Below are 24,428 nucleotides of genomic sequence, written 5' to 3'. Positions count from 1 at the left end.
GTTCGTGTCTCATGGTCTTCCAGGTTCTCTGCTGTTCACAATTAACTATACCTATTAGAAATTTGTAAATAAAACTCTGCTATGGTGCTCACATATAATAATGTTAGACTTTTTATAATAAAACTTTTAATTTTGATTGTAATCATAGTGATTAAAAATATCTTCTTTGATTAAATGTATCATAATGGAATATTATCTATTGTTCTTGAAGTTACATATTAGAACTTTGTAATTAAAACTCCGCTAGGTTGCTCATGTTAGACTTTTTATAATAAAACTTTTAATTTTGATACACGCACCACCTGACAAAAATTGCGAACGAAGTCGTCCCAGGGTGAAAAATCGCCAAAGATGTGGTCCGATGTTCTCAGTGTGCATGCCCCTACTTGCGCGCCGCATGAAAAAAATGCGAACGAATTCGGCCCAGGCTGAAAAATAGCCGAAGAAGTCAGTCCAGTGTGTACAATCATAAGTGTACGCTCAGCTCTTCAACCCGCTGGTAAGCACGCGGACAGCCCCTCACCTGCGTGCCACCCACCGCGCGCTGAAAAAAAATCGCTAGAGAAGTCGGCCCATGCGGAAAAATCGCCAAAGAAGTCGGCCCAGGGCGCACCGTCGACCTGCTAGTAAGCACCCGGACAGCCCCTCACCTGCGCGCCACCCACCGCGCGCTGAAAAAAAAAATAAAAAATCAATAGAGAAGTCGACCCAGCTATTGTTCTTGAAGTTACATATCAGAACTTTGTAATTAAAACTCCACTATGGTGGTCACGTATAATGATTATATAATAAAACTTTTAATTTTGATTGTAATCGTATTGATTAAAAATGTCTTCTTTGATTAAAATGTGCTACTCCTTCTGCTTAATTGAAAACTTGCGTGATTATCACTAATAAAATACCCCTTCAATGTTATTGCATCAGATTTTTTGGCTGAGTTTTTCTCCTTCACACGGAGTCATAACATAATTCCTGACACTATTGACTTTAATAAATATATTTTCACTTGTACTTTTGTGTATGGCTATCCTTTGCATGTAAATCGCCTACTGCACACCTGCTGTAGTGGGAAAAAAATTGCGATTGAAGTCGACACAGATTGAAAAATGATGAAATAAGTCGGCCCAGGCTGAAAAATGTGAGCAAGTAAGCGCTCACGCAACCCTCCGGCCACGCTCCGCCCACCGCAGCAGCCCTCCACCCAAGCGCCGCCTGTCGCGCACGGGAAAAAGTCGCGAAAAAAGTCGGCGCAGTAGTAACAGATTGCTCTTGGAGCTGCCTTGCCCACTTGCTTTGTACTGTATCATATGCGAAGTTTGGCTAGACTTATATGCTTGACCTACTTCCACCGAAAACGGTAAGGAATTATAAAGGATATGAAAAAGGTGTTTAAATTTGATTTCATGTTTCAGCTCCAGAGTCGCCGCCGCCGATATGTATGTATTATTGTGTTTGTGTATAGTTGATGTTGTTGTGTAGTTGTGTGTGTGTGTGTTTGTGTGTGTGTGTGTATTATTAATTGATAATATTTTTTCAGCTTACACACCAGTATCAGATGAGAGCAGTAAGTTTTTGATTTGCAATGTAGTTCTTTTTTCTCATGGCCGTTGTCTTTTTTCAGTATTTAGCTCTAGTCCGTCATTTTTTCAAAACGGTAAGGAATTATAAAGAATATGAAAAAGGTGTTTAAATTTGATTTCATGTTTCAGCTCCAGAGTCACCGCCGCCGATATGTATGTATTATTGTGTTGTGTGTGTGTGTGTGTGTGTATTATTAATTGGTAATATCTTTTCAGCTTACACACCAATACCAAGACCAACGCCTGAATGTAAGTAAAAGTTATAGCATAATTACAATAATAAATGATATTCACTTACAGATTACTGGGGTCCGTCGCCACAGTGTATGTATTAATGAAATGTATAAACTGATATTAATTTAGATTCGCTTACAGATTACTGGGGTCTGCCACCACAGCATTGTATGTATTATTGAAATATAAGTGTGGTTTCATATAATAACAATATCCACTTCTTCGGGTCAGTGCTGCGTCCAACGTGAGTTATCGTGTGGTAAGCAAATGTGACGACGTTAATTTTATGTTTTCTTTCAGGAGCGGAAACAAAAGAGTTTCTAAAAAATGTAATAATAGAGACATTGAATAAAATATTTAGAGAGCAATAAATGTATATATTATTTATATGTATGTATGTATGTATGTGTATATGTATGTATGTATTTATATGTAAATGTATATTTATTATGTGTATTGTGTTTCTTCTGTTACAGGTCGTGAAGGTTTTTCGGCTGGGTTTTTCTCCTTCACCTGATTGGCATCACAATTGGCACCATTCCCACCACAATTGGCTTTAATAAATATATCGCAACTTGATTGGCATTACAATTGGCATTAATAAATATATTTTCACGTGTACTTTTTGTGTATGACCCTTCTTTGCATGTCTCTGCATATTATAAGCGCGCGGACAACCCTCCGCACTGGCGCCGCGCAGGGAAAAATACGCGCAGGGCTCAGGGGCAGGAATCCTGTAGTTTCGCCACCCTGTAGCCTGGACAAGGCCTATTACTACTCACTTGTTCCTTGGTGCCGATTGCCGACCCTTCCGATTCTTTCTCATCACTTAGGGGATGTGCCTGCACATGCGAGACCTGAATCTTCGTTTTCCGGATCGAAAAGAGCAGTACAGCTCGGCACGGGATAGGTGTGTTTCATCGATCTTGTTTCAATTGCTTGTTTTCCCATGCATTCATAATCAGTGCCAGCTATGTGAAAATAATTTGTGCAATGTTTGAGCACACACAAAAAAACTAGAAATCACTGTGCATTCAACTCAAAACTCAAAACTGTGCATTCTGCACAGGACGCCTTTGTGAACATGCTCTATGAGGTTTAATGCCATTTATAAAAAACACATTCTACCTTCAGCCCTGCATAATAATTGTACGGCTGTATTACCCTTTGCGCGGTAGGCTATATGGTTTTTTGTAGAGATGAGACGAATCCACAATTTTCCGAATCCGAATCCCAATCTAAGGAAGGTTCTGCGAATCCACGAATCTTACGAATCTCGAATCTTTCGAATCCTTTCTTTAAAAACAGCCTAAAAAGCCAGGAAAAAAATTATACTGAAAAGTGTTTTGAAGCAGAATATGATACATTTGTTTAATGAAATACAAATTATATAATAGTTCGGTTTCGGGAGAAATTATACCCATATAGTTCTTCTGAAACGTAATTCATTTAACGTGTTGTTCATCGACTACAAGAAATACATAGATTCTCTAATTATTTCCATAAAACTCTAAGCAACAATCAAAAGCAAAACCATGTTACTTTTAAGCTTGTAACGTAACAGTTCCTTCCTGAACTCCTTCAGTCCAGAGCAATGTAAACAAACAAGGAAACACCCGTGGGTCAATGAGGCTTTCGGCGGACTCCGGAGGCGCAAATTTGAAAAAGAAACAAACAAACGTGGTTGGTGGATTCGAAAGATTCGATTCGCCGTTTTGGGCACTGGGATTCGGATTCCCGAATCTCAAATCCCTGCCTAGGATTCCTGGATTCGAGGATTCGCGGATTCGGTTGACACATCATTAGTTTTTTTGTTTTTTTTTACACTTTGATCTGTGCATGCGATTTGACCTGTCATGTTATTTGACCTGCGCATGCGTGTGCATGTGAATACGCCCTTTTTCATATGTAAGGTATGTACGGTACATATTTCAGGATCAACTTCCTGCTTGGAAACATGAAGGAATTCAGCGAAGCTTTCGGCTGCAAAGAGAGCGACTACATGAATTTTCACGCCCGAAACAAGTCGTGCTCTTATTGGTCATATCGCACAACTTGTATGCAAGGGGTACTAAAACTGCCATCAAAAAACAACGCATTCTCTTCCGCTGCTCATGTACCGCTATCGACATCACGAAGCATGCACTAACAGAAGTATGCATTTGAAGGGAATAATTTAAATGGCTCACCAAAAACAAGCTTTTGCCACAGTAACAGCCTTGCCACATCCGTGTATGTTGTTTGAACTCAGCCACCACAGAACGATGTCCCAGTCTTTCACTAGTGTTACGCGATATTCAGGGAAAGATGTCAACCAGTTCAAACTCACACTGGGCCCGACCTGCTGTTTTCTGGAGCTATAGTTAGGTTCAATCGCAAAGTAACTGAACATATCGGAACAAAAGTAAGTACTCACGAATAGAGTTCGGAATCTCGAGCAATTTTTACGAACCCCGGATTTTGGGATTTCGAAATGTGGATCCCAGGATACTGGGACGGGAACGGTTTTTTTCTGCAGCTATCCCTGGGATCCCGTGTGGGACTGTATCCACCTGCACGTCTATGCTATCAAAAATTGCGATACAATGAGAGTTTCCTTTCGTCCCCACTTATCATTTGAGCGGAAGAAAACGAAAAAATACTGCTGACTGGACAAAGGGCAAAGGTTTCGCCGCGTATTATATTGAGCATTCGCACTGAGCCAGAATTTGTGTTGCAATATGTCTCTTCTTGTCGTCTGCTACGAAATATCTTGTGGCTGCGCTAAACGATCTTTCCAGCGGTTAGCAGTGCACGAGAAGATATGACGTTCAGCGCTTGTCCTTACGCGACAGCTAAAATAAATGACGATTTTCGCATTTCACGCTGAACCGTGTTGGGGAATGTCGCTTGTGTGAATGCGTGGAATGGTGAGTTTTGCTCTTCTCTCCTTTTATTCATCCACAGGAACTGTTGTGTTCTGGCATGGAGCAGCCGAGTCGTAGTTTTCTCCATTTTCTCTTCTGACTTTTAAACATACATACATACTCATGGGGACTAAAAGAACAAAAAAAGCAATAGCCCTTTGATAGGAAGGCTCCTTCTGATTTTTTCACTCATTCATTCGTTTATTCATACTACTGGCTTACAAGTAAGCCTAAGTAGGGTGGGATACATAACACTTAAGGTAAACACACAAGGTAAACAAAAAGTGATAACAGAAGACATTAATTCAGAACTGTCGCTATCAGTTTACAAAAATTCTCAACCGTAGAACTATTCATTATCGCCTGTGGTAGCTCATTCCATTCCAGGACAGTCCGCGGGAAGAAAGAAAGATTATTTCCTAGGAGCATTAATACTACTTGAGGGCTGTCATTAGCAATGGCTTGAGAAGTTCAAAGTCAGAGTCGAACGTCATGTGGCGTAGAGGATGAGGTTGGTTCGGTTTCGAAATACAAAATATACTTTTCGGGGAAGGAACGCGTGTAGCCAAAAGTCGGAAAGACACTGTCCTTTCCTTTTCACTCGTGCCAACGAATAAATTCTCGATTAATTAATCCCGAATATAAATTTGGCACATAAAATTATTTCGGGATCGCGGGATCCGAACACTACCACGAACGAGACAATCAGAAGAAAGTACTTTGCCGTACGTATTTAATGCGTTTAATCGTCCATTAATGTGCGTCTTCGTAAGAGGATTTGCTTTAGTGTTGATAATAAACTTTCTAGTTTTCAATATCACTTAAGAGCGATCTGCTTGCTCCTTACATTATTTGAATCAAGTCTGTGAACCGCTGCTGGATATCACGGGCACTGCTGGAGAAGTCACCGAAGGAACTTCTGGTTTGCGACTGTGCGCAGTCTCAGTTAAGTTGTTGAAAATTGTCTCCAGAGTGAAATTGCGCACTACGACCTCCTGAAATAGAAATCGACGTCGTGCACCAGCGATCTTTTCAAAGACTTCACTCCAGGGAAGTGTCCTGGTCACCTGGAACACATATACCCCCTGCGAAGTCAGTATAAAGTGGCGTTAGCCGAAGTAGCGGATTATGCCTACATCTCCCCCTATCATATGTTCCATCTATCAACGTTGGTCTTCATTATTCCTTGTCAACAACTCTTTGGGAGCATCACAAAGAGAAACATTTCACAAAGTGCCCCTCCAGACTAAAGCACACAAGTTCAGAATCCTACTGAGTATACTGTATACTCCACTGAAGCCTACGTGGCTCACGTTGTATTCAATTTTATATGTGTATGACGTTAACATCTCACTTCCGTCTGGCAACTGCTTTGCTTCGCGAAATGACCTTCCGGATTGAAAGCACTAGTTCTGTCTACTGCATTCATACGAGCTGAAATTACTCGTGTGTGTGACATCGTGCACGCCTACCCGAAACAGAAAATTGTAGAGGCCTGCTCCTCGTCAGAAAAGTTAGTAACACACGATGTGCACGGATGTGGATCATATTTCTCCGGCGAGCGTGAGTGGCGCTGTTTAAGAACACAAAATAAAAATAAAATTAAAATTTCTCGAATTTAAGGCGACCTTCACCTATTGCGTGTGTCTTTGACGATGGCGTTCTGGCAACATCGAGTGCGAAAGTGTCACTGACATGTTGAACCATAGTTACCTTCTCGAACTCTAGAAGCTCGCTACCAGGGAAAGCAATCAGGACGGCTGCTTGCAGGGCAAGGTTTAGCGGTTCCATTGGGTTCGCAACTTGAAAACTGAATGTGATGCCTTGGCCGTGCCTCTCTCGAAATTCGTCAGCAGTACAAAGACAGAGAAACCGGCCGCGATGCAGAATTGCAATACGGTCACACACTGTGGCGTAGTCCTTCATGCTGGACGAATATGAGGCAAATTCTCATAAGAATTTTGAACTGCTGCATTTTTTTATCACTTATTCCCACCCAGGTATTTAGTTGAAAGAGTAATAGTGGTTAACCTGCGTGAGCCAATGATGACGCTGGCACCGCAAGTCTTCCTGACAGCGCGAACAATGTTGAGGATCATCTTCCTGGACAGCACGTCCGCATCTGTACTTGGCTCATCCAGCAGCAGTAATTGACGTAGGCCAACCAACGCGATCGCTACAGAGAGTCGACTTTTGATCCCTGGACTGTAAAACATACAAGATGTGGAACACTCATTTGAAGACACGAAGACGTGCTTATTTCAGTTTTAAAAATAGGAGAGTAGTCAATTTGCTGGTTTGAATCACTTCGCATTGTAAAATGAATGGTAGCATTTTGTGCAGTGGTAGCACGCCCATAACAGAAAGAGACTCGCGCAGTGCGTAGAACCGACGTTATCCCTTACGTAAGCAAATGCGACGGCGTACTATGTACTAAAACTCAGTAATATGCCACCTTCACTCATGTTTTTCTCGTCTGTATTTTTCACGGAGCCAACACGAACCCACTAGGTATTTTTGAAGGAAACAGACATCAAATGTGGCGGTGTGAAACGGGCTCAATTCATGGTTTTACATTGCGAGAACATTGAGAGACAACTCATTTCGTAAGCACACCAGCCTAAGCCAGAAGGAGATGGAAGTCGATTCTGTTACTAGTCGCACACAAGTCACAATAATAGAGTTTTACGAAAACGTCTTGATAATGTCTCCCAAAGCATACGATAAGTCAATCACCTTAGTGGCTGACATCACAGTGTTGATGTGTGATTGACTGACAGCGACAATGAGTCAGAATTAGAAGGCGCTTACTATTTCTTAAAACTCCTTAATGATTTTCATTAAGATCATGCTAACAATATTGATTCACACAACCAGAAGTGTTACAAAATGGAGAACCATAACAGACTAGAGACATATTATCCGTGCTGAATGCCTTGATGAAATGCACGGAGTAGAAAGGCGATGCCATGCTTTAACCACTATTTGTTAGCTGTGGAATCCAATTTTATCATGCTGTCATCCGTGACTGTTTTTTCCACATGCGTTATATCATGAGACTTATTCAATACATGGCTCTCAGTACAGCTCGTTCCGTCGATCACAGTGCGAACTTCTGTGCAGTGAAATACGGTACTAGCAGCATGTTTTTATTCAGTTATGAAGAAAAAATTATTAGCACCTATAATGGTAGGCGATCGTATCTTCGTGTGCTGTGAGACCCAGCAATATGATCAAGTTCTCGACCAAACCATCCACGTCTGGCACACATCGTAATCGAGCGTAGAGCGACAGCATCTCACTTGCAGTCAGATCATCAAATAAGGCACCGCTTTGAACACTGTACCCAACACGACACTGCCACTGCAGAGGGAAAATCCAAACGTGCATAAAGCTCAACATGTAAGACAAGCTGCCTTCGTAGATATGTAATTTTTATCATTTGTGGCCCAGAAGCTGCATTTACATGAATGTGACAAAAGCATATCGTATCGTTTTATCACAATAAATCTTCTCCTTAAGGGCCGCATCAGCCAACCCACCAGTCGGGATAGCTGCGAGACGGTGCGATCACTCGATACGATACGCATCTGTTGCATTCATGTAACCGTGGCTACAGACATGCAACGTTATTTCCAAAATGCAACAGACATCAAGACTTCTTGTGTAGACTCTATGTTGATATTTCCCACATGATAACTTCAAAGTGCTCTTCATCGCTCACCAGTAAGACCACAGGAACAATACCTGATCACCAAACTGTTCATTCTGACAACCAAGAATCATGTCGTGATACACATCAGGGAAGCTTCCAACGCCTATGGTTCTGGCAAATGATTCATGGTACACAAACTGGTGTTGGCTACTTGTTGGTAACATTTCCCTGAGACTAGGGAGATATACATAAGGACAGCCACAAACGGACTGAGACCCGACTCAAAGCAGCAACAAGCTTAGTCATTCTTGTTTGTTTGCAGCCAGACTACATATGATGCAAAATGGTGCAATAAAGTTCAACATTTCCCTCATTATCTAATTTATGCAATAGATGAGGTCATGATAAACTAACCTTCCGATTATGCTTGCTGAGAATGATGTCGTCCATGTATGCGTCTCCCCCAGAAGGTGCATGCAGCCCAGCAAGCGTTTGAAGGATGGTAGTCTTACCAGCACCATTAGTACCGATCAGTCCAATACACTCGCTTGGACTCAGAGCAAGTGAAATTCCTCTGATGACACTTCTGTCTTTGAATCCTTTCTCGAGCCTCCTTATCACAAGGTTGTAAGCTGAAAAGTCATTTGCAGTGCATACTTTCTCCACTTTCAGTCGTTCAGCTTCCACTGCTCGGTTCCGGGATTCCTCCTCTGCCATTCGCCACTTCCGGCCATAGTAGTCCATTTCTAAGCAGCTGTCCATCTTGCACACGTACAAGAAAAGAACGACACCAATCACGATCATGACAACTGACTGCAGACCAATTCCGCGTTGTGAGAAGGTTTGTGGGATAAAGAGTAGCTCTTCTCTAGTCTTGTTTGCATAGTATTCTGAAAAGAGAGACAGGGGTATCTAGGCTAGGTAAATTTTCTCACATAGCACATTTTAATTTAATCAGTTTGAAAATACTTCGAATATAAATATTGAATCTTCCTGTGTGAAGCTTATTATGGTTGCAGTCAAAGCAACAAGAGGTGTGCTGAAGACACAGACCGGGTCACCATAAGCATTGGGAAAGAGTATGGAGATGAATATCGGCGCGCGTGTGTCCCCACATATTTTATTCAGAGCAGGGTGACATAACTGGCGATAGGATGAACACACACACACACATCATACACATCACGGTAGAGACGCTTGATAATCGCTTTTCCCTTTCGTAAGTATATGCAAGTCTGCGCGCATAACGGGCACTCCGACGGGTACACACTGGAGATGGATATTGCGAGCCTAAGATCCTATTGATGTACACTCGCCGTCCATATTTCGGGCTGAGCAGGGATCGCGCAAATGTCTAAATAGCCGAACTTTATTAGGCAATAGTAGGCTGCAAAAAATTGTCGATGCCTTCTTAATGGGCAGTCTTCAATCTCCACCTGATAACATCGGGTTGTATTTCCCGAAGCGATATTTCGTCACTGTATACGCACGACTGCACCGCAATCGCCTTCATTCTTTCCGAATTCAACGGCTGCACTGGGAGAAGGCAAGTGGTTGATATCCCGAACACTGGGAGGGAACATTTCAGGGCAACTTCTGGCAACATTAGGCATCACCATTCCGCAAGTCGGCTTCACCTAACGCCTGTGTGCTTTAAATGAAGGTCACTTTACAGCACTGTCACAGCACGTGCTGGGCTTTTCCGAATTTCGGTCAGCCATGGCGAAAAACAAAAACGCAATGCATAATGGAATTAACAGTCACTGTCTATTTTCTTGCCTCAATTTTTTATATTTGCTTTAATCCTTTCCATACGAATTTAGGATGATACTAATATTTTCCGGCGTCTCGGAAGAGATAGATCGAGATTCTGCAGACAACGATGATTAGGTCGTCGGTTGTCGGTCGGGTGTCGGTTTGCGACTGTATTAACTATTTTCTTACCGCGCCCATAGAGCGTCGATTCGACGGTTTGCGAGCCGTACTACTCAGCCTCCAAAGCAGGTATTGACAAGTGGTGACATTTTGTGGATACTATAAACACTACAAAATGAGTTTCTTTTTCACTGTTAGCTTTAAAGAGACGGTCGCGTACTCCCTGCCCCTTTCATAAAGTGTACCATTCGATTGCCTTTTGTTGAAAATGGAATACTGCTAATTTACCCGACAAAACACGCCACGGTTATTAAATAACCGAATTAAATTGATAAAGATTGCAGAGCATGCCGCGATCTGTGTTGGCAACAATAAGAGCGGCCACGTCGCCCTGCGGGTAAGTCCGTGATACAGAAATCGTCTGCTTTTGCGCGCGCTAGTGCATCGGCGTGAGCAGATGACTTTCAGGCACCGCGGCAACTCTCGTACATTTTCTTTCAGTTCTCAGGTGAAAAACACACATTCTAAGAAGTGGCAAGCATGGTGGTTTAGAACAACTATGTTAATCCTCAGAGACAAGTTAAAAGTCGCAGGACAACACCATCCACAACCACAAATCTGAAGTCGTTGGCCATCGGCGAGCGCGGTCGCATTACAGCTCCGACCAAAAATATATTACGCGCGCTTCCATTACACTCCCCGTTGTACACTGATCATGCTTCGAAATGAAGTGTTGCTGACGACGTACATGGAGAAGGAGTGTGTGTTTATTTAAAAACCGCATTAAATACTCGCGGAAAGAAAACACGTGACCTAGCTTCAACGTATCCAATTATGCGCCACATTATCGGAGGCCCCACAGTCAATGCTCGGACTACATTCTCCGCTCGCGGAGGTATATGCCTGAGTGTCCCCATTTTGAGAGCAAAGGGGATGACTCAACGCAAGGTGCTTCTGCAAGTTACAATTACCGTGACAACGACGACGTACCCGCAGGCCGACGTCATACGTGACGTATGCATGAGAGAAGCGCGGCTTTCGTCGTCTGCTATTACGGCACGTTTTGCCAAATTCCTCGAAAACGACTTGGTTATTCCGAATGAAACTTTGACGGTTGTATATGTACAGTACTCGTGAAGCTAGTTTTGGCTAAGTTTCGGATTCGCCCCGGCTGGAGGAGACTGTCCCTTTAACGCGTGGTGGTGTATGAAGCTGACTGTGCCAAAGAGACAGAGTGGATATTTTATCTTGATCGCGACGACGCGTTCCCATGGCGGACCTTTTTTGCAAATGCACAATATTTGAAGCATATTTTGGTACGAATTCGTTTATTAGAATACAAATAACGACTCTGAAGTGTTAGAAAATCAAATGTTTGTCCTCAATACGTAAATTTGTATAACTTGCACTATTGCTCTTCTTCCTCCCTCAAGACTAACCGGGAGGAATAGAAAGTTGAAGAAATAGCAAAATTTGGTACAAGAACAGGAATGCTGAGCATGAAACTAATGTTTTCCGTAGAAATTATGATGTTCATTTCTGTTGTACTCCTTCAATGAACTCTGTCACTCAGTTACATGAACAACCATTGCTTTTGATGGCTGTTGACATTATTTTCTACAACTCATAAACATTTTGATCGAGAGAGTTGATATTTGCAGATATTTCTTGCAAAATTTGCCACATTTTGTATATTTCGGAACTTGTACATTGATATTTTGTTCAAGATACAGATGTATCTTCATGAGGTTGCTGCTGTATGCACCAACTTTATTATGTTCCAAAATTAATTTTGGAAATACATGGACAGCTTTGTTTCTAAAACTTACATAATTCGATAGGGCATTCATTTGGCTACATTTTCCTATACAGGAACATATTTTGAAGTGATACTGTCAGCCATAAAAAATATATTTGTAAAACCAAAAACGTCCATTTTTGTGGCTGTAAGGAAAGAGGTAACGTATAATGTACTACGTCAAAAAAGTACATAATCAGATGGCAAAGAAGTTACACTAACGTCGGCAGCAGTATGGGAGAGAAGCAGGGTTTCGTTCCTTCCTGTCCTGGCAGTAGCTGCGTATCAAGGGTGTTTCCATGCTGCCCGCCTTAATGTCCAGAAGTCGGAGACACAGATTATTTTCACGGTCGATTCTCAAGAGTTTAGCCAGAGCATATGGGGAGGTGTAGAAGGGTAGCACACTCAGAAGAATGTCGATAGGCAATTTGTCCACGTACCCGAGGCACATCAATGGGACAGCTCCTGCGCATGTCAATGCACGGGCGTTAACGGGAGATTCACGTCAACGTGCAAACCAACCACGACACCATACTACTAATAATGTTACTTTTTTGGTATATTTGGTCTATACTTAAGGCGGTTACGTGGGATCTTTTCGTTATAGGAAGAGCTACAAGGCCATACAAGTGAGCTTGGAACGTAGAGAGAAACACATTCGCCGATGTCCTTAGGACACGATACGTCATGCAAGTTACACGTTAGGATACTACTGAGAAGAACGACATGGCTCACACGCGGACGCCTGCCAGGAGAAGGACAACCCGCGGGTTATTGGGAGTAACGTCTGGGTCTTACCTCCGACGAATATGGCGAGAAGGACATTATTGTAAACGTGTTCTTTGCAGTAGTTGTCAAATGTGAGCATCAGGAGATACGCCAGGCTGATATTCTCTAAGGCCATAGCGGAAATAAGCAGCAGACCAGCAACTGGACACAACGACGTGAGATAGTTAAAAAAGCATATAGAGATATACTTCAGCCATTCAACAAAGTTGCTTAACTATATAGTGCAGCGATAGTGTTGCTTCGCTAAGAGTAAATCGGAAGTTAAGGTTCTATAACTGTGACCTATGCCTTGAAGGACGTGATGCTGCTGACAAAATCTACGAGACAAAATCCTTCTTACGTTTGGCTGATGCAAGCAGAGACGGATACTGGAGCGTGTACACAACGCCGACGGCGGTCCATGACAGGACAAACAAAAAACAGTCCACAATAAGATTTGAGAGCCAGTAAAGATGGCTGGAGGCACCATACATAGTTTGTAAGGCCTTGTTGTTGGTTGCCCGTTCCATACTCAAAAATGGCACACTTGAACAGGCAGAGAAAGCCAATCCCAATGGGATGCATATCGCTGTTAACATGACTGACAAGAAAGGTACGATGTCGGCCAGTCGTGTCGATGCTTGTGCCATCTGTGGCATGCACCCGAAGTTTACCGCGGTCACAATGCGAGCATCCACATTTCCCGATATGAACCGGAGAAGAGCTGTGTTGGCAACATTGAGAGAAACCACCATACTCAGCGTATAGAAGACGTTCCAGCGTCCCACAAGTCTGGAGAAGAAACGAAGATCACTGATCGCACACATTAAAGTTTGCACCAGTATTCAGCCAAAAAAAAATCGATGCCTCTTCGAGCATTGTATCAAGCGCGCTTAAACCCGGGAGCTTTGCAAGGCTGCTACGTTGTCATATCATGCGACATCACCACGTGGCGCTGGTTGTCACGTGGTGGTTGGTCCCATAAAGCCACAGACAGACTACAATGTAGTTGGTCTCATAAAGCTATCGCTTTAAAATCAACTAGAAACTGCCTCCAGATGGCATTATATGACAGACTGTATAATCTCAGTATTTGGATCGCTTTCTGGTGCACTGATACATCTGCTACATTTATATGTTAGAGTATTTCATGCAGGCCAGCAATATAAAAATTAATTATTAATTAAAATATAATATAACAAATATTTTTTTAGGTACACCTTTATGAGGGACTAGAGATGGAAAGCCCTAAAGGGGACTAAAGGGAGAGGGACTAAAGATTAAAAACAGAAATGAAAATCTTACCTGCCATCAATAATCGAACCTCCCACGGCGAACGGATAGGTGTCGACATCGTTGCTCTCTCGCAACCGTCGCAAGTGGTCATCGACGCTGGCAATTTCCACAAAACGCTCCGCCTCCTGAAGCAAAGGCTTGTAATACTTGACAGCAAAATCGTCATCCTTCCCACCATTGTTTTCGAAGAAGACCGTCGTGTAAGAGTACAAGTGGATGCCCATGAGAAACTGCACTTGTTCGGGCGAAAAGTCTCCGGGATCGCCAATCATCGACTGGCTGTATAGTAGCAACGAACTAAGCATCACGGGCAACATAGTTCCAAGAGCTAAAGCCGAGCAATTACGGCGCAAACACAGAAGCCTTTTCGTGAGCAGCGCCCGAAGTTTCCGGTTCTGCATAGGGCTTTGTTGTGTGAGACTGATGAGGCGCTCTACTTCCAGGTCTGAAATCGGTTATATAATCCACTCTCTATATAAGTGAACTTGTAACATAGTCATAGGATGCTTATGCACTGCATGATGAGCCGTACAGCTCAAAGAACGGTTGGATGCTTAAATGGTGTTATGCAAGAGGCTCTATACAAACCCTACGCTAGCCCGCACTACGTCATGACTCGGAGGCGTCGTGCACCCGCCTAAGTCAATCAGAGTTCTTTAGAATTGTGTGCGGAGTTGACCTTTGGGAAGTGGCTTGTCCCTAAGTATGGGTTCTCTTGCTCCAACGTTATTATTACGCTCTTAAGTCATCCGTCACAGTGAAATTCAGTACTATCGATTTATATTCTATTGAAGTTCGAGGGTGCCAGTTTGTTCTACGTGGCTGCGGATATAACCGAACAACATGTCGGGGTGAATGTGTACTCACCATATTCTTGTTGTGCTAGACTGTTCTTTTCGCCGTCTTCGTCATAATTTGCCCTGAAGGTTATTTACATTATTATTGTTTGAGTTATTTACAGATACTAATGTGTATATTATGGATAATATAGAAAACGTTAAATGGTGTGAATGATCACGAGGGTGAAATATATATATCTGAAAATAAAGAACAAAACGATATCTTGCAGGGAACACAAAAGGCGGGAATCTATGTAACTCGGGAGTCCACGATCCTTCAAGCAGCGCCAAGTAGAGCCCGCCTTCACTAACACTGTAGGACTTGAGGACGTCTAAGTCTCAGTGAACAAATACCGCATTCTTTCACCCTGATCGACAGCCAGTCGAGTAGCACTCGACTTTTATGGACTCCAACATGAAGTTGAAAGTGGTAACAAATCATGGCAGGTCTATCTTACATACCTCATGTAAACATCACCCATTGTGAGGGTTTCAATGCGAATTCGACCAATGCCCAGTGCTTGACCTTGCTGCTCCAGTGTTGCAAACATCTTATCGAATCCTTCAGGGTCTCTGACACCCAGGGAAACTCTCACTTCCGACAGTGTCGCACTCGTGACATCACAGTCAGGTGCAGTACCTTTGACGATTTCGAGTACCCCATACAGATTAAACTTGCTTCGCTTTTCAATCTGCAGCTCATAGCCAGCTCCTGCATGTGAGTTAACGTCCATGGTGAGCTGAAAGGGACTATCACATCCGGAAAGGTGTGTACGGGATCGATTCGGTAATCTTCGGTGTGGTTTCAGAGTCTACTTGGCCAAGATTCTTCTCCGAAAACAGCTCACTTACTAAACAAACGAGTTATATTCGCACTCCGTCTGCAGCTAAGTCAGAATGACGTAAGCCGGGCACACAAATGGGAGCGCAGCGCAGGTCATTGTCTCCGAGGTCGTGTGTTTCGCATTCGCACCGCGATACACTAAGTGAAAAGACCTCGGTTAATACGATGGCTTTCGCTTACCAGTGTGAGTGCCGACTGGCGTGACCATGTACTGTGGAACACGGTGTTACGCTCATGGCTGTACAAACACGTACGACGCTAACCAGAAACAACGTTCCACGAGCCCATCTCAGACTTCTCCGGGACCTACAGACGCCATCACTCCCGCCTGGCAGTCGGACGCTCGGGCGGTCTCTGCCCCTTCCTCATTGGCCTTGTCCTTGCCAAAGGGCGCTCACTGATTGGCCTGTTCCAAGTGACGTTTACAGAGAGGGAATTGCGGAATGCTATCAACATCCGTCGAATCGACGGCTACGATAGTCCCTTTAATGTGCTACGTCTAAAAAGGTATTACAGAATTCAAACAATTATCGCAGAATTCTGTCCTCACTCTTCACTGTTATACTCGTACATGCTGTCACTGAACACTCAGCGTTGCAAAAAGAGACGAAAATTGTCACAATTGAACATAGAATAAAGTGTTAATCCCTTCTCGGCTAACGACTCGTATCCTGTTTGTGACCTACGGCTGAAAGCGTCATGTCTCTTTGCACGGCTGAAAACACGATAAGGGGCGTGAACGGCTCATATCTATTTGACCAATTACATGTGGTTATCGATCGATCAGGTTAGGTACCAGACACTACTGCATTATGACAAACATTTTAGGTGTTGCAGCAAAGCAGTTATGGTCTTCCTCGACTTCTTTTCACCATTTGAGACGTTTGGAGATCTGATCCTAATAAATTTCTAATGCAGGAACATAGTCGTACCAAAGGCATTCTTCAGGAATATGTGTGTGCCATAACCACGTATCTCTCCGTTACAGATAATGGCAATGCGATGTCCTATGGCCTCCGCCTCTCGAGCGTCTTGAGTGCTCAAGACGATTGTGCAGTTTTGGCGCAACGACAAGAGTACGTTCCAAAGATCCATCTGCGAACCGGTGTCGATTCCTGTCGTGGGTTCGTCCAGTAGGAGAACCTGAAAGCAGGGTGCGGCATTGTGACAACGAGTCATGGCTTAAAGCATGATCTTTTAATGCGCTGCTCGACAGATCGAAGGAACCTAAGATTTCGCTTATCTATTTTTTAATGCTTTAGCATTAGAGTCATCACTAAGAAGGAATCGCGGCGTGAACAGACTGTGGGCACGGAGGTGTAGAGAGATGCTCCGATGGGAGAGGAGGAGAGGGTGCGTAGAGAGCACGATGCGGCGCTCCGGCAGTGGAACTGTGGTGGTCGATGGCTTCAGACGTGTCTGCGTGGGCGCGACATAGGTTATGAAAGCTGTGCGGAGGAGCGGCGGCAAAAGAAGGTCGAAGCTGCAAGTCGGCGCCCTCAAGCGCCGAAAGCGAAAAGCAACGAAGCGAAAGCGACGAAAGCGAAGTACAGAGAGTCACGAAGAGCGCCAATAGCGGCTATCCAAGGAGGCAGAGGCAAAGTGTAAGAGACACAAAGAGAATCCCACCTTACGCGATGCCGCAGCACAAACATATGGTCCTTTTGCACCAAAGGTAACACACAACGGTAACGTATGGTCCTTTTGGACTAAAGGGCCAAAAGGACCATACGTTACTGTTCTGTAGGGTCGTGTGAAGGGTTGTGTGGCGTTTGTGAAGGGTTGTCGAATGGTTATGTACCGTTGTGAAGGGGAGTTACCAAAGGGTTTTCAAGTTTTAATGCTAACGATTTTCTGTCGGATTCACCAATGAATCGGCCTTTTTTTCTACCTATATACCTAGATGACAATGTGACGTGGGTATGAGTGAGGATAATTACCTTGGGCTGCGTGAGCATTGCAATGGCTACGCTCAGCTTCCTCTTTATTCCGTCTGATACCTGTTTAGGTAAGTATCGATCTTCATATATGCGTACGGCGTGTAAGACGCTTTTACATCGTTCCAGTAGCTGGCTCCGGTTGACACCCTTCAGCTGCAAATTTTCAAGATGTAATGAATGCGGATGCAAAGTATCAGGAGGTGCTTGTGCGAAGCACGCCTTGAAAGGTGTAACTGGTGCTAACCTACCACAGCATGTCAATCAGCTTTGTGAACTCAAACTGTTCATTTAGAAGAAATCCTATCTCCAATAAGACAAAATTTACAATCGCATTATAATGTTCCCATGTTTTCTTTTTACAGTCCACGACCACGATGCCCACGATAGATATGCGCCCTGGGCCATTCCATGCCAAATAATCCAAACGTTCCGCTCGACCATCTCCTACACTTTTTGGAAAAAAATGTGCCGCATGAAACCGTGTTTAGTGTCCCGTTGAATTCTAATAAGGAGGCGGTATAAAATAACAAACACAGTGAAAGTCGCGTCCCTTGTGCGCCGTATCAGAGGGGGAAACATGTGTTATATAATGTGTACAGGCTATAGTGTCTTATCTTCCAACGACATAATCACATTTAGAAGGTTATAGAATTGCGCACGAACCAATTAACCGCAAAAATGTAAGGTACACTTCTCAGTTTTCACACTCGGCGCAACCTTTCGAGTACTTTCAAATATTGAAGAAACCATATTTTAAACAGGGACTTTTGAAACTACTCTTTCCTAGAAGACCTGTACTTGCATAATTATCATTATTTATTATTATTATTTATTTAGTTAATGTCGGTGCTAGTCGACCGGCATGTTTGGATCATTTGACGTGGAATAACCTCGCTGCTAAGAGTGATGACAGCAAATCGAACAACACTGTGGGATTTGGCTCACAACAAACGCTCCTGAGTGGGTCACAATTTGCACGAAACTTTTTGCTAAGAATTTTGCGAACTATAAGTAGGATAAAAGGAGGTAGCTTTCACGCATGCCGAGTACAATTCAGGCCGACCACAATGTCTAGTAGGTGCAGCGCTCACACCTCTATTCGGCATTTTCCATAGTAGTTTCCACATCTACAGAGACGCTATCTCTATGTCCACGCCGGGTGCATGAAGGCCACCCCCATTAATATTACTTAACGTGGTCGTACACTTGTATGTGTAATCGTGAGAAATACTCGCCATTGCAGCCCAGACTCACCATGGCAAAAAAGTGGAGGTGTTCCCTTATGGTGAGATCCTCATATAGTACGTCTTTCTGAGGACAAAAGCCAACGCACCTTCGAACCTTCCAAATGCTTTTCAGTATGTCATACCCGCAGACTGAGGCTGTACCCATTGTTGGTTGTAGCAGGCCTAGTTTGAAACAGCAGCTTAGTAATAACTCGGACTTATTAATAAGTTGGGGTGCCACACTAACTGACACAAACTCTCAAAACGGCAACGTCCTTTGGCTGCTTCCCCCCCCACCCCCCCACCCCCAAAAAAAATCAGTGAAATGGGGCGTAATTGTAGCTTCTAGTCCCCTGGACTGCAATTACTCCCCATATTAGTCCGCTAATCCCAACTTACTTCCCAGGACATCAAATTGTCACTGAACTTCGTAAATGGTCTTCTGAATGCAAAAGTCTATGTAAATATGTGCTCTTGGTCAATGTGATGGATTAAGGCATTATAACTCAGCCAACGTAGCAATTACCCAGCCATAGAGAGTAAGAAACAGATAGCGCTTCTTTCTTCGCAAATTGTGCCCTATGTATGTCCCAAGCTTTTATATCACTCGATATATTACGGTTGACGGTTTGATTGAAAGTATTTTCATGCACACACACGAATTATGTACCAGGGACTGTTAGAACAGAGCGTGAAATCCAGTCTTCACTCTGCGACATTCATTTACACCCGTGCATTTACTCCCGAAATGAACTATTTTTGTGGCAATACCTTTAGTCCCCAAAAGGAGTAAAATTACTGTTTTTTTCTTAGAGTGTACTTACCTGCAAGCACATTCATTAATGCAGTTTTTCCTGCGCCTTTGTGTCCAAGAAGGACAGTTATCTCACTGCAGTAAAACTTCACGTTCACCTCATTCAGGATCTTGTTTCTACCGAAATACTGAGAACGGACATCATCATTAGCAAAGTCATCGAACGTAACCATCCCCTCCAACTCACCATACTTAAGCCTCTAACAACAACCACAGCAACCCCGTCTGGGTGTCGTTCAAATTTTGTACCACGAGGCGGAGTACTCTGAAGCCCTGTCGTGTCCACAACGCCAGGCGTCTTGTGTGACGCCTGCAGGTAAAGGGGGCATGTGTGAAAGTTCAAAATCTCGCATGCTAAATAGTGCGAAACCATGAACACTTCTCGGCTTCTAAGGAAGTGTTAAAATATTAAGTACGCGCCTTCCGTAGACCATACCTTACCATGAATGGAAACAATACTGGTTGAGGAGCAGCAACCACCCAGGGGAGCAGACGTGTCAAGCACCAGATGAGGAGAACCATTACGAAGCTGGTTATCATCATTGCAAACCAAATCTCTAGTATGGTGATGTTACTGGTACCAGCGATATGTTTCGTGATGCAGGACCAATTGGCGAATCCTGTACAATGTCTTCTTAATCAGTTTACATTAGGTCAAGGACAGAACCAGGCCAGAGCTACACGTACCTGAGGAGCTGAACATAGTTATCATACTGAGTACCCAGTAGGTACCCATTATCGGTGTCGCAGATAGGACAAGCTTTAGAGAGCGTGGTGCCAGCACAAAGTGAAAAACCCTACGTCCGATGACATACCATGGGTACATTGCCAAGAGAAACCAATAGAGTATGGCGAAGACCTGGGCCTTTCTAGCTGTATAGCAAAAACGGGTGACATCGACACAAGAACAAACACATCGGAAGAAGATAACAGTGCCAAACAACAACAACTTTATTTTTAGGAGATGAATGGGGAGTTTCATCGCCAGGGATGATACTGTACCCCATTGCTGGTAGTGATGTGGGGAACAAAATAATGAGTCCATTCACAATAAGGATTGAAGTCTTATGGTGTCCAAAAAGGGCAGAGCGTTGGTGTGGCCGGATTTGATAACAGTGCCGAAACTAACAATTCCATAGAATATGTGTAGGTCATAATGGCATCCTGTCACAACCCCAGCAAGCAACATGAGCGTACTGACCATTACTGAAGACGATGGCTACCAAGAGAACATGCAGTGCGAGATGAACGCAGAAGACAAATAGTGCGAAGAACACCAGAGTGACGTCAGCTGATTTAGGGAAACAGCACGTTGGGAAGAGAACGAAGAGGCCAGTGACCCAGGAGCAACTCAGGACCGTAATAGTTATATTTGTGCAAAGGTGGGCCAACCAATAGGTGGATTCTCGGACGCCCACGAGTTGCAGCATTACCTGTCGAAGGACAAGTATTTCATTCCTGTACAGCGGTACTGAGGAGATATATCTTATGTGCTTCTACTGTGCATAGTCAAATTCCAGACAAAAAGTACGACAAAATGCAATACTAAGAACGGCGTACTTAGGACACATTATTCGTCTTGATGCAACATTCGCTATGCTTCTAATTTCTTTAATACTCCATCGGAAGGCAATAAAAGCAAACCGTGCGCCCAACAGAAAGCACCAAGCGTGCCCCCAAATGCGCTTGTGTCGTATGATTTGCGTTGGTTTCAATGCGACGAAATGCTGGTGTTCTTACCCTGGAATCCGATTCCGTCTCTTTCACAATGGCGGTGATTCGTGCAACGAATGGGATCAGGAATGTCAGCACGAAAATTACTAATAGGTCGTCTTGCATGCGTTCACCCAGCCCATGAACCCCTGGTGTCTCAAAGCCTTTCAAGAGTGCCTATTAGAAAGGAATAAAAAGAGTTCACGTGTGTTCCTTCATAGTTTTATGCGCAAACACGCATTGAACAAAATGCGAAATAAAAAGTGCTCAAGTGGCCGCGTTATATCGTTTCTTTGTAGTAACACCCACACAAATCAGGCCACGTTTTGAGTCACTTTAGTGTCGTTATTCGCTGTTCCCAGTCCACCGCGGAACGAAAAGGCTCGGTTGGGTTGGGAAAAAGGGTTGGTTCCATCATTTCGAAAGTGAATGTCGTAATCCTGTGCGGAATGTTCGCGCTTGCTTTGTATAGAGACGCCACGTGCCCTCCGAGGGAAACACGTTCACCGGTGATGTTCCTGGAGATGGAAGAGTCCGGTAGAATGGAAACAGAACAAGGCCATACAACTAATAATATGTAAGGACATACATAAACATCTTGCAATATCAGAGGCTATATTTAACTGCGGCTTTCTTGTGTACATTGATTTTTTTTTTTTTTTTTTTTTTGCTATAGTAGTTTCAGTCTACCAAGTTGGCGGCGCTGTTACCATCTGACGTCATTTGTTTGTAAACACGGAGAGGTCTATTCAATAAGTAACCTCACCAGGCTTGACATGTTGTACGAAGTCGAAGGCGTCCTGCCAGTGGAGGATTCGAGCCAAAGAAAGTGCGCGTAGTCCAGTCTTGACTGTAGTTTAACAATGTCGAATTCTGAAAAATACAAAAGGATATACCAACGAGGGTTTTAAGCTAGGAGTTCGAAAGTTCGCGCTCGAAGACGACGACGATCCTCGAGAGAGCGATGACGATTAATCTTCCTCGCAGTAATAATATTTTATTATTCTGAGCCATTTGTAATTAGTTTGTACTTTATTCACAATCTTATACTTTCCAAGGCACATTAATGAGCAAATACGAATTGTTCCACGCCGAAAACTCTGCATCAACGTATTACAAAACAAATACAAAACACTAAACAATGAAAATTATATCACATGACAACACATTTGATTGGGAATTATATAGTTGAGCAAGATACAGATTGGACTGAACTGCTTCAAACTATGGAAGGTCCTATGCACAATTCTGAGAACGGAGAACTGCCGTTGAGCCCCTTGTCTCTTAACAATTTTGTCCAGTTACTAAGCACAGTTACTATACGCATCCATAATACTTATATTCACATTAGTACAGGTTATCAACAGCAGTACAACATATCCACATTAGCACAAATTCAATCGATGCCTCCAAGATGCCGTCCAAAGACGCAGATTCGAAGGAAGAGCAACAACCCACGTTTGTCGGAACTCAGCTGGGTGTCGTATATGAAGGGGCTGTCAATGACGTATGTCCACGTGTCTGCGGGTTTCACGATAGTATAGTTGAAGCTGGTGTCGTTTCCGTCCGAGTGCAGATAGAAACAGTACCCGGCGGGATGGCACAGTCGCTGTACGCTTTCCAGTGTGTCCAGCGTCGTTATAAAACAGCTCACGCTAGTACCATTCCGCATGCACGCTGCTGGAACGAAAATGCTACGATAAGGGCTTGTACTCTATAAGAAGAGGTTTCATGTTCTCTTATAGATATAAAATGAGAAGTGCTAATCAATACATTTTGAAAGGTGGTAAGAAACAGTGTAACTAATCGAGCGGACTTGAAAACCTTAGAGTAACTTAAACTGAAGCAGTATTGCTCAGGTCTAACTCAGGTCTGACACAAATTTTACGCTTACGCTTCAGAAGTGGGAAAGCTTCCAGCGCTATGAAACGAGCGTAGGCAGTATTGGGACCGTAGGTCACTCTGGTTTCCGTATGGTTTGGAACTGTTCCCATGGGAGATTGCAGCTTGTCAGCCGCTATGGGCCAGGATATCACGTGGTCAACGAGCATCCAGCTGGCTTCCATCTGCAGCACTGCCGCCACGAGAAACGTAACTGGAAGGAACACAAAGGGATGGTCCACAGACGAACGGCCGCCCACGAGATTCTTCCACAGAAGTGCCCTCAGATGGACACACACCATATCCTGAAAGTGTTGAAACCTTCACGTCAGGCGCCCATGTCGGGAGGACGGAGTATGCCAACCACCGTTATCGTGTACGCAACCGCTACTAAAAGCTTATACGTTAAGGTCAAAGTTAACAGCGCATTAGATAGGTGCCTGTTTGGAAGCAAAGATCATCGGCAAGTGTTCCAGATTCAGTTACTGCAGGGGTTGTGATATCTGTACGAATGAAATGTAGCCGTCCGGTGACTGGTCACTTCTGTGGCTATCGACAAGCCCCGGGTATGGTGTATAGGTTCCTAAGCGTCTCTATATTGGACCAGAATGCACATACCCTGAAGTATACTTCAAGAGCGCTAGTCGTCGCAAGGGAAAGATGTGATCGAGCACGTCGACATATTTCTCTTCTTCTTCTTCTGCCACGTGTAGAATGGCCTTTAGTTCACTCACTCTGCTGTCCTTTTTTTACCAAGGACATAACAGCCCGCAAGATATGTTCTTTTTTAGTAAACCTACTCTCAGTTATTATTGTTCTTTCTACTTTTACGAAAATGTTACCACTAATCGTAGAAATGCTAGCCTACACCGAAATCTACGAGGCGTCTCAGCTTGCAAATGTCACCGCCATTGCCTACCGGTTTCGGTTTCATAGTTGTCTGCAAATCGCTTTGAATGTAGTTCCGGAATTCCCGGATAGACGTGCCCGCAGTGTGACACAATGTTCGCCATGGCCACAGTGGAGTGCCCTCTTAGTGGCCCTTTTCACACTTGGAAG

At 43.7% G+C, this 24,428-nt stretch overlaps 1 protein-coding gene across 1 annotated transcript; it reads right to left on the bottom strand.

The window, feature by feature from the left end:
* Window positions 1-4,929: 4,929 nt before the first annotated feature.
* LOC135401773 (phospholipid-transporting ATPase ABCA3-like) lies at window positions 4,930-24,052 on the bottom strand. Its single transcript, XM_064634352.1, has 24 exons — window positions 23,988-24,052; window positions 23,383-23,674; window positions 22,947-23,168; window positions 22,255-22,361; window positions 21,516-21,665; window positions 20,977-21,208; window positions 20,463-20,648; window positions 20,217-20,395; window positions 19,963-20,085; window positions 19,786-19,903; window positions 18,990-19,144; window positions 17,736-17,888; window positions 16,728-16,938; window positions 15,414-15,663; window positions 14,980-15,032; window positions 14,122-14,557; window positions 13,178-13,608; window positions 12,847-12,978; window positions 12,271-12,513; window positions 8,790-9,265; window positions 7,902-8,083; window positions 6,752-6,925; window positions 6,434-6,647; window positions 4,930-5,787 (listed from the first exon to the last, which is right to left on the bottom strand). Exons 2-24 carry the CDS (start codon window positions 23,669-23,671, stop codon window positions 5,578-5,580), a joined length of 4,926 nt encoding a protein of 1,641 aa, XP_064490422.1. The 5' UTR covers window positions 23,672-23,674; window positions 23,988-24,052; the 3' UTR covers window positions 4,930-5,577.
* Between the last annotated feature and the right edge of the window lie 376 nt (window positions 24,053-24,428).

The sequence above is a fragment of the Ornithodoros turicata genome, chromosome 7, assembly GCF_037126465.1.
Source record: "Ornithodoros turicata isolate Travis chromosome 7, ASM3712646v1, whole genome shotgun sequence".
Classification (NCBI taxonomy): domain Eukaryota; kingdom Metazoa; phylum Arthropoda; class Arachnida; order Ixodida; family Argasidae; genus Ornithodoros; species Ornithodoros turicata.
Note: the sequence above shows the minus strand (reverse complement) of the source record. Positions and strands in the feature narration are given on the sequence as shown.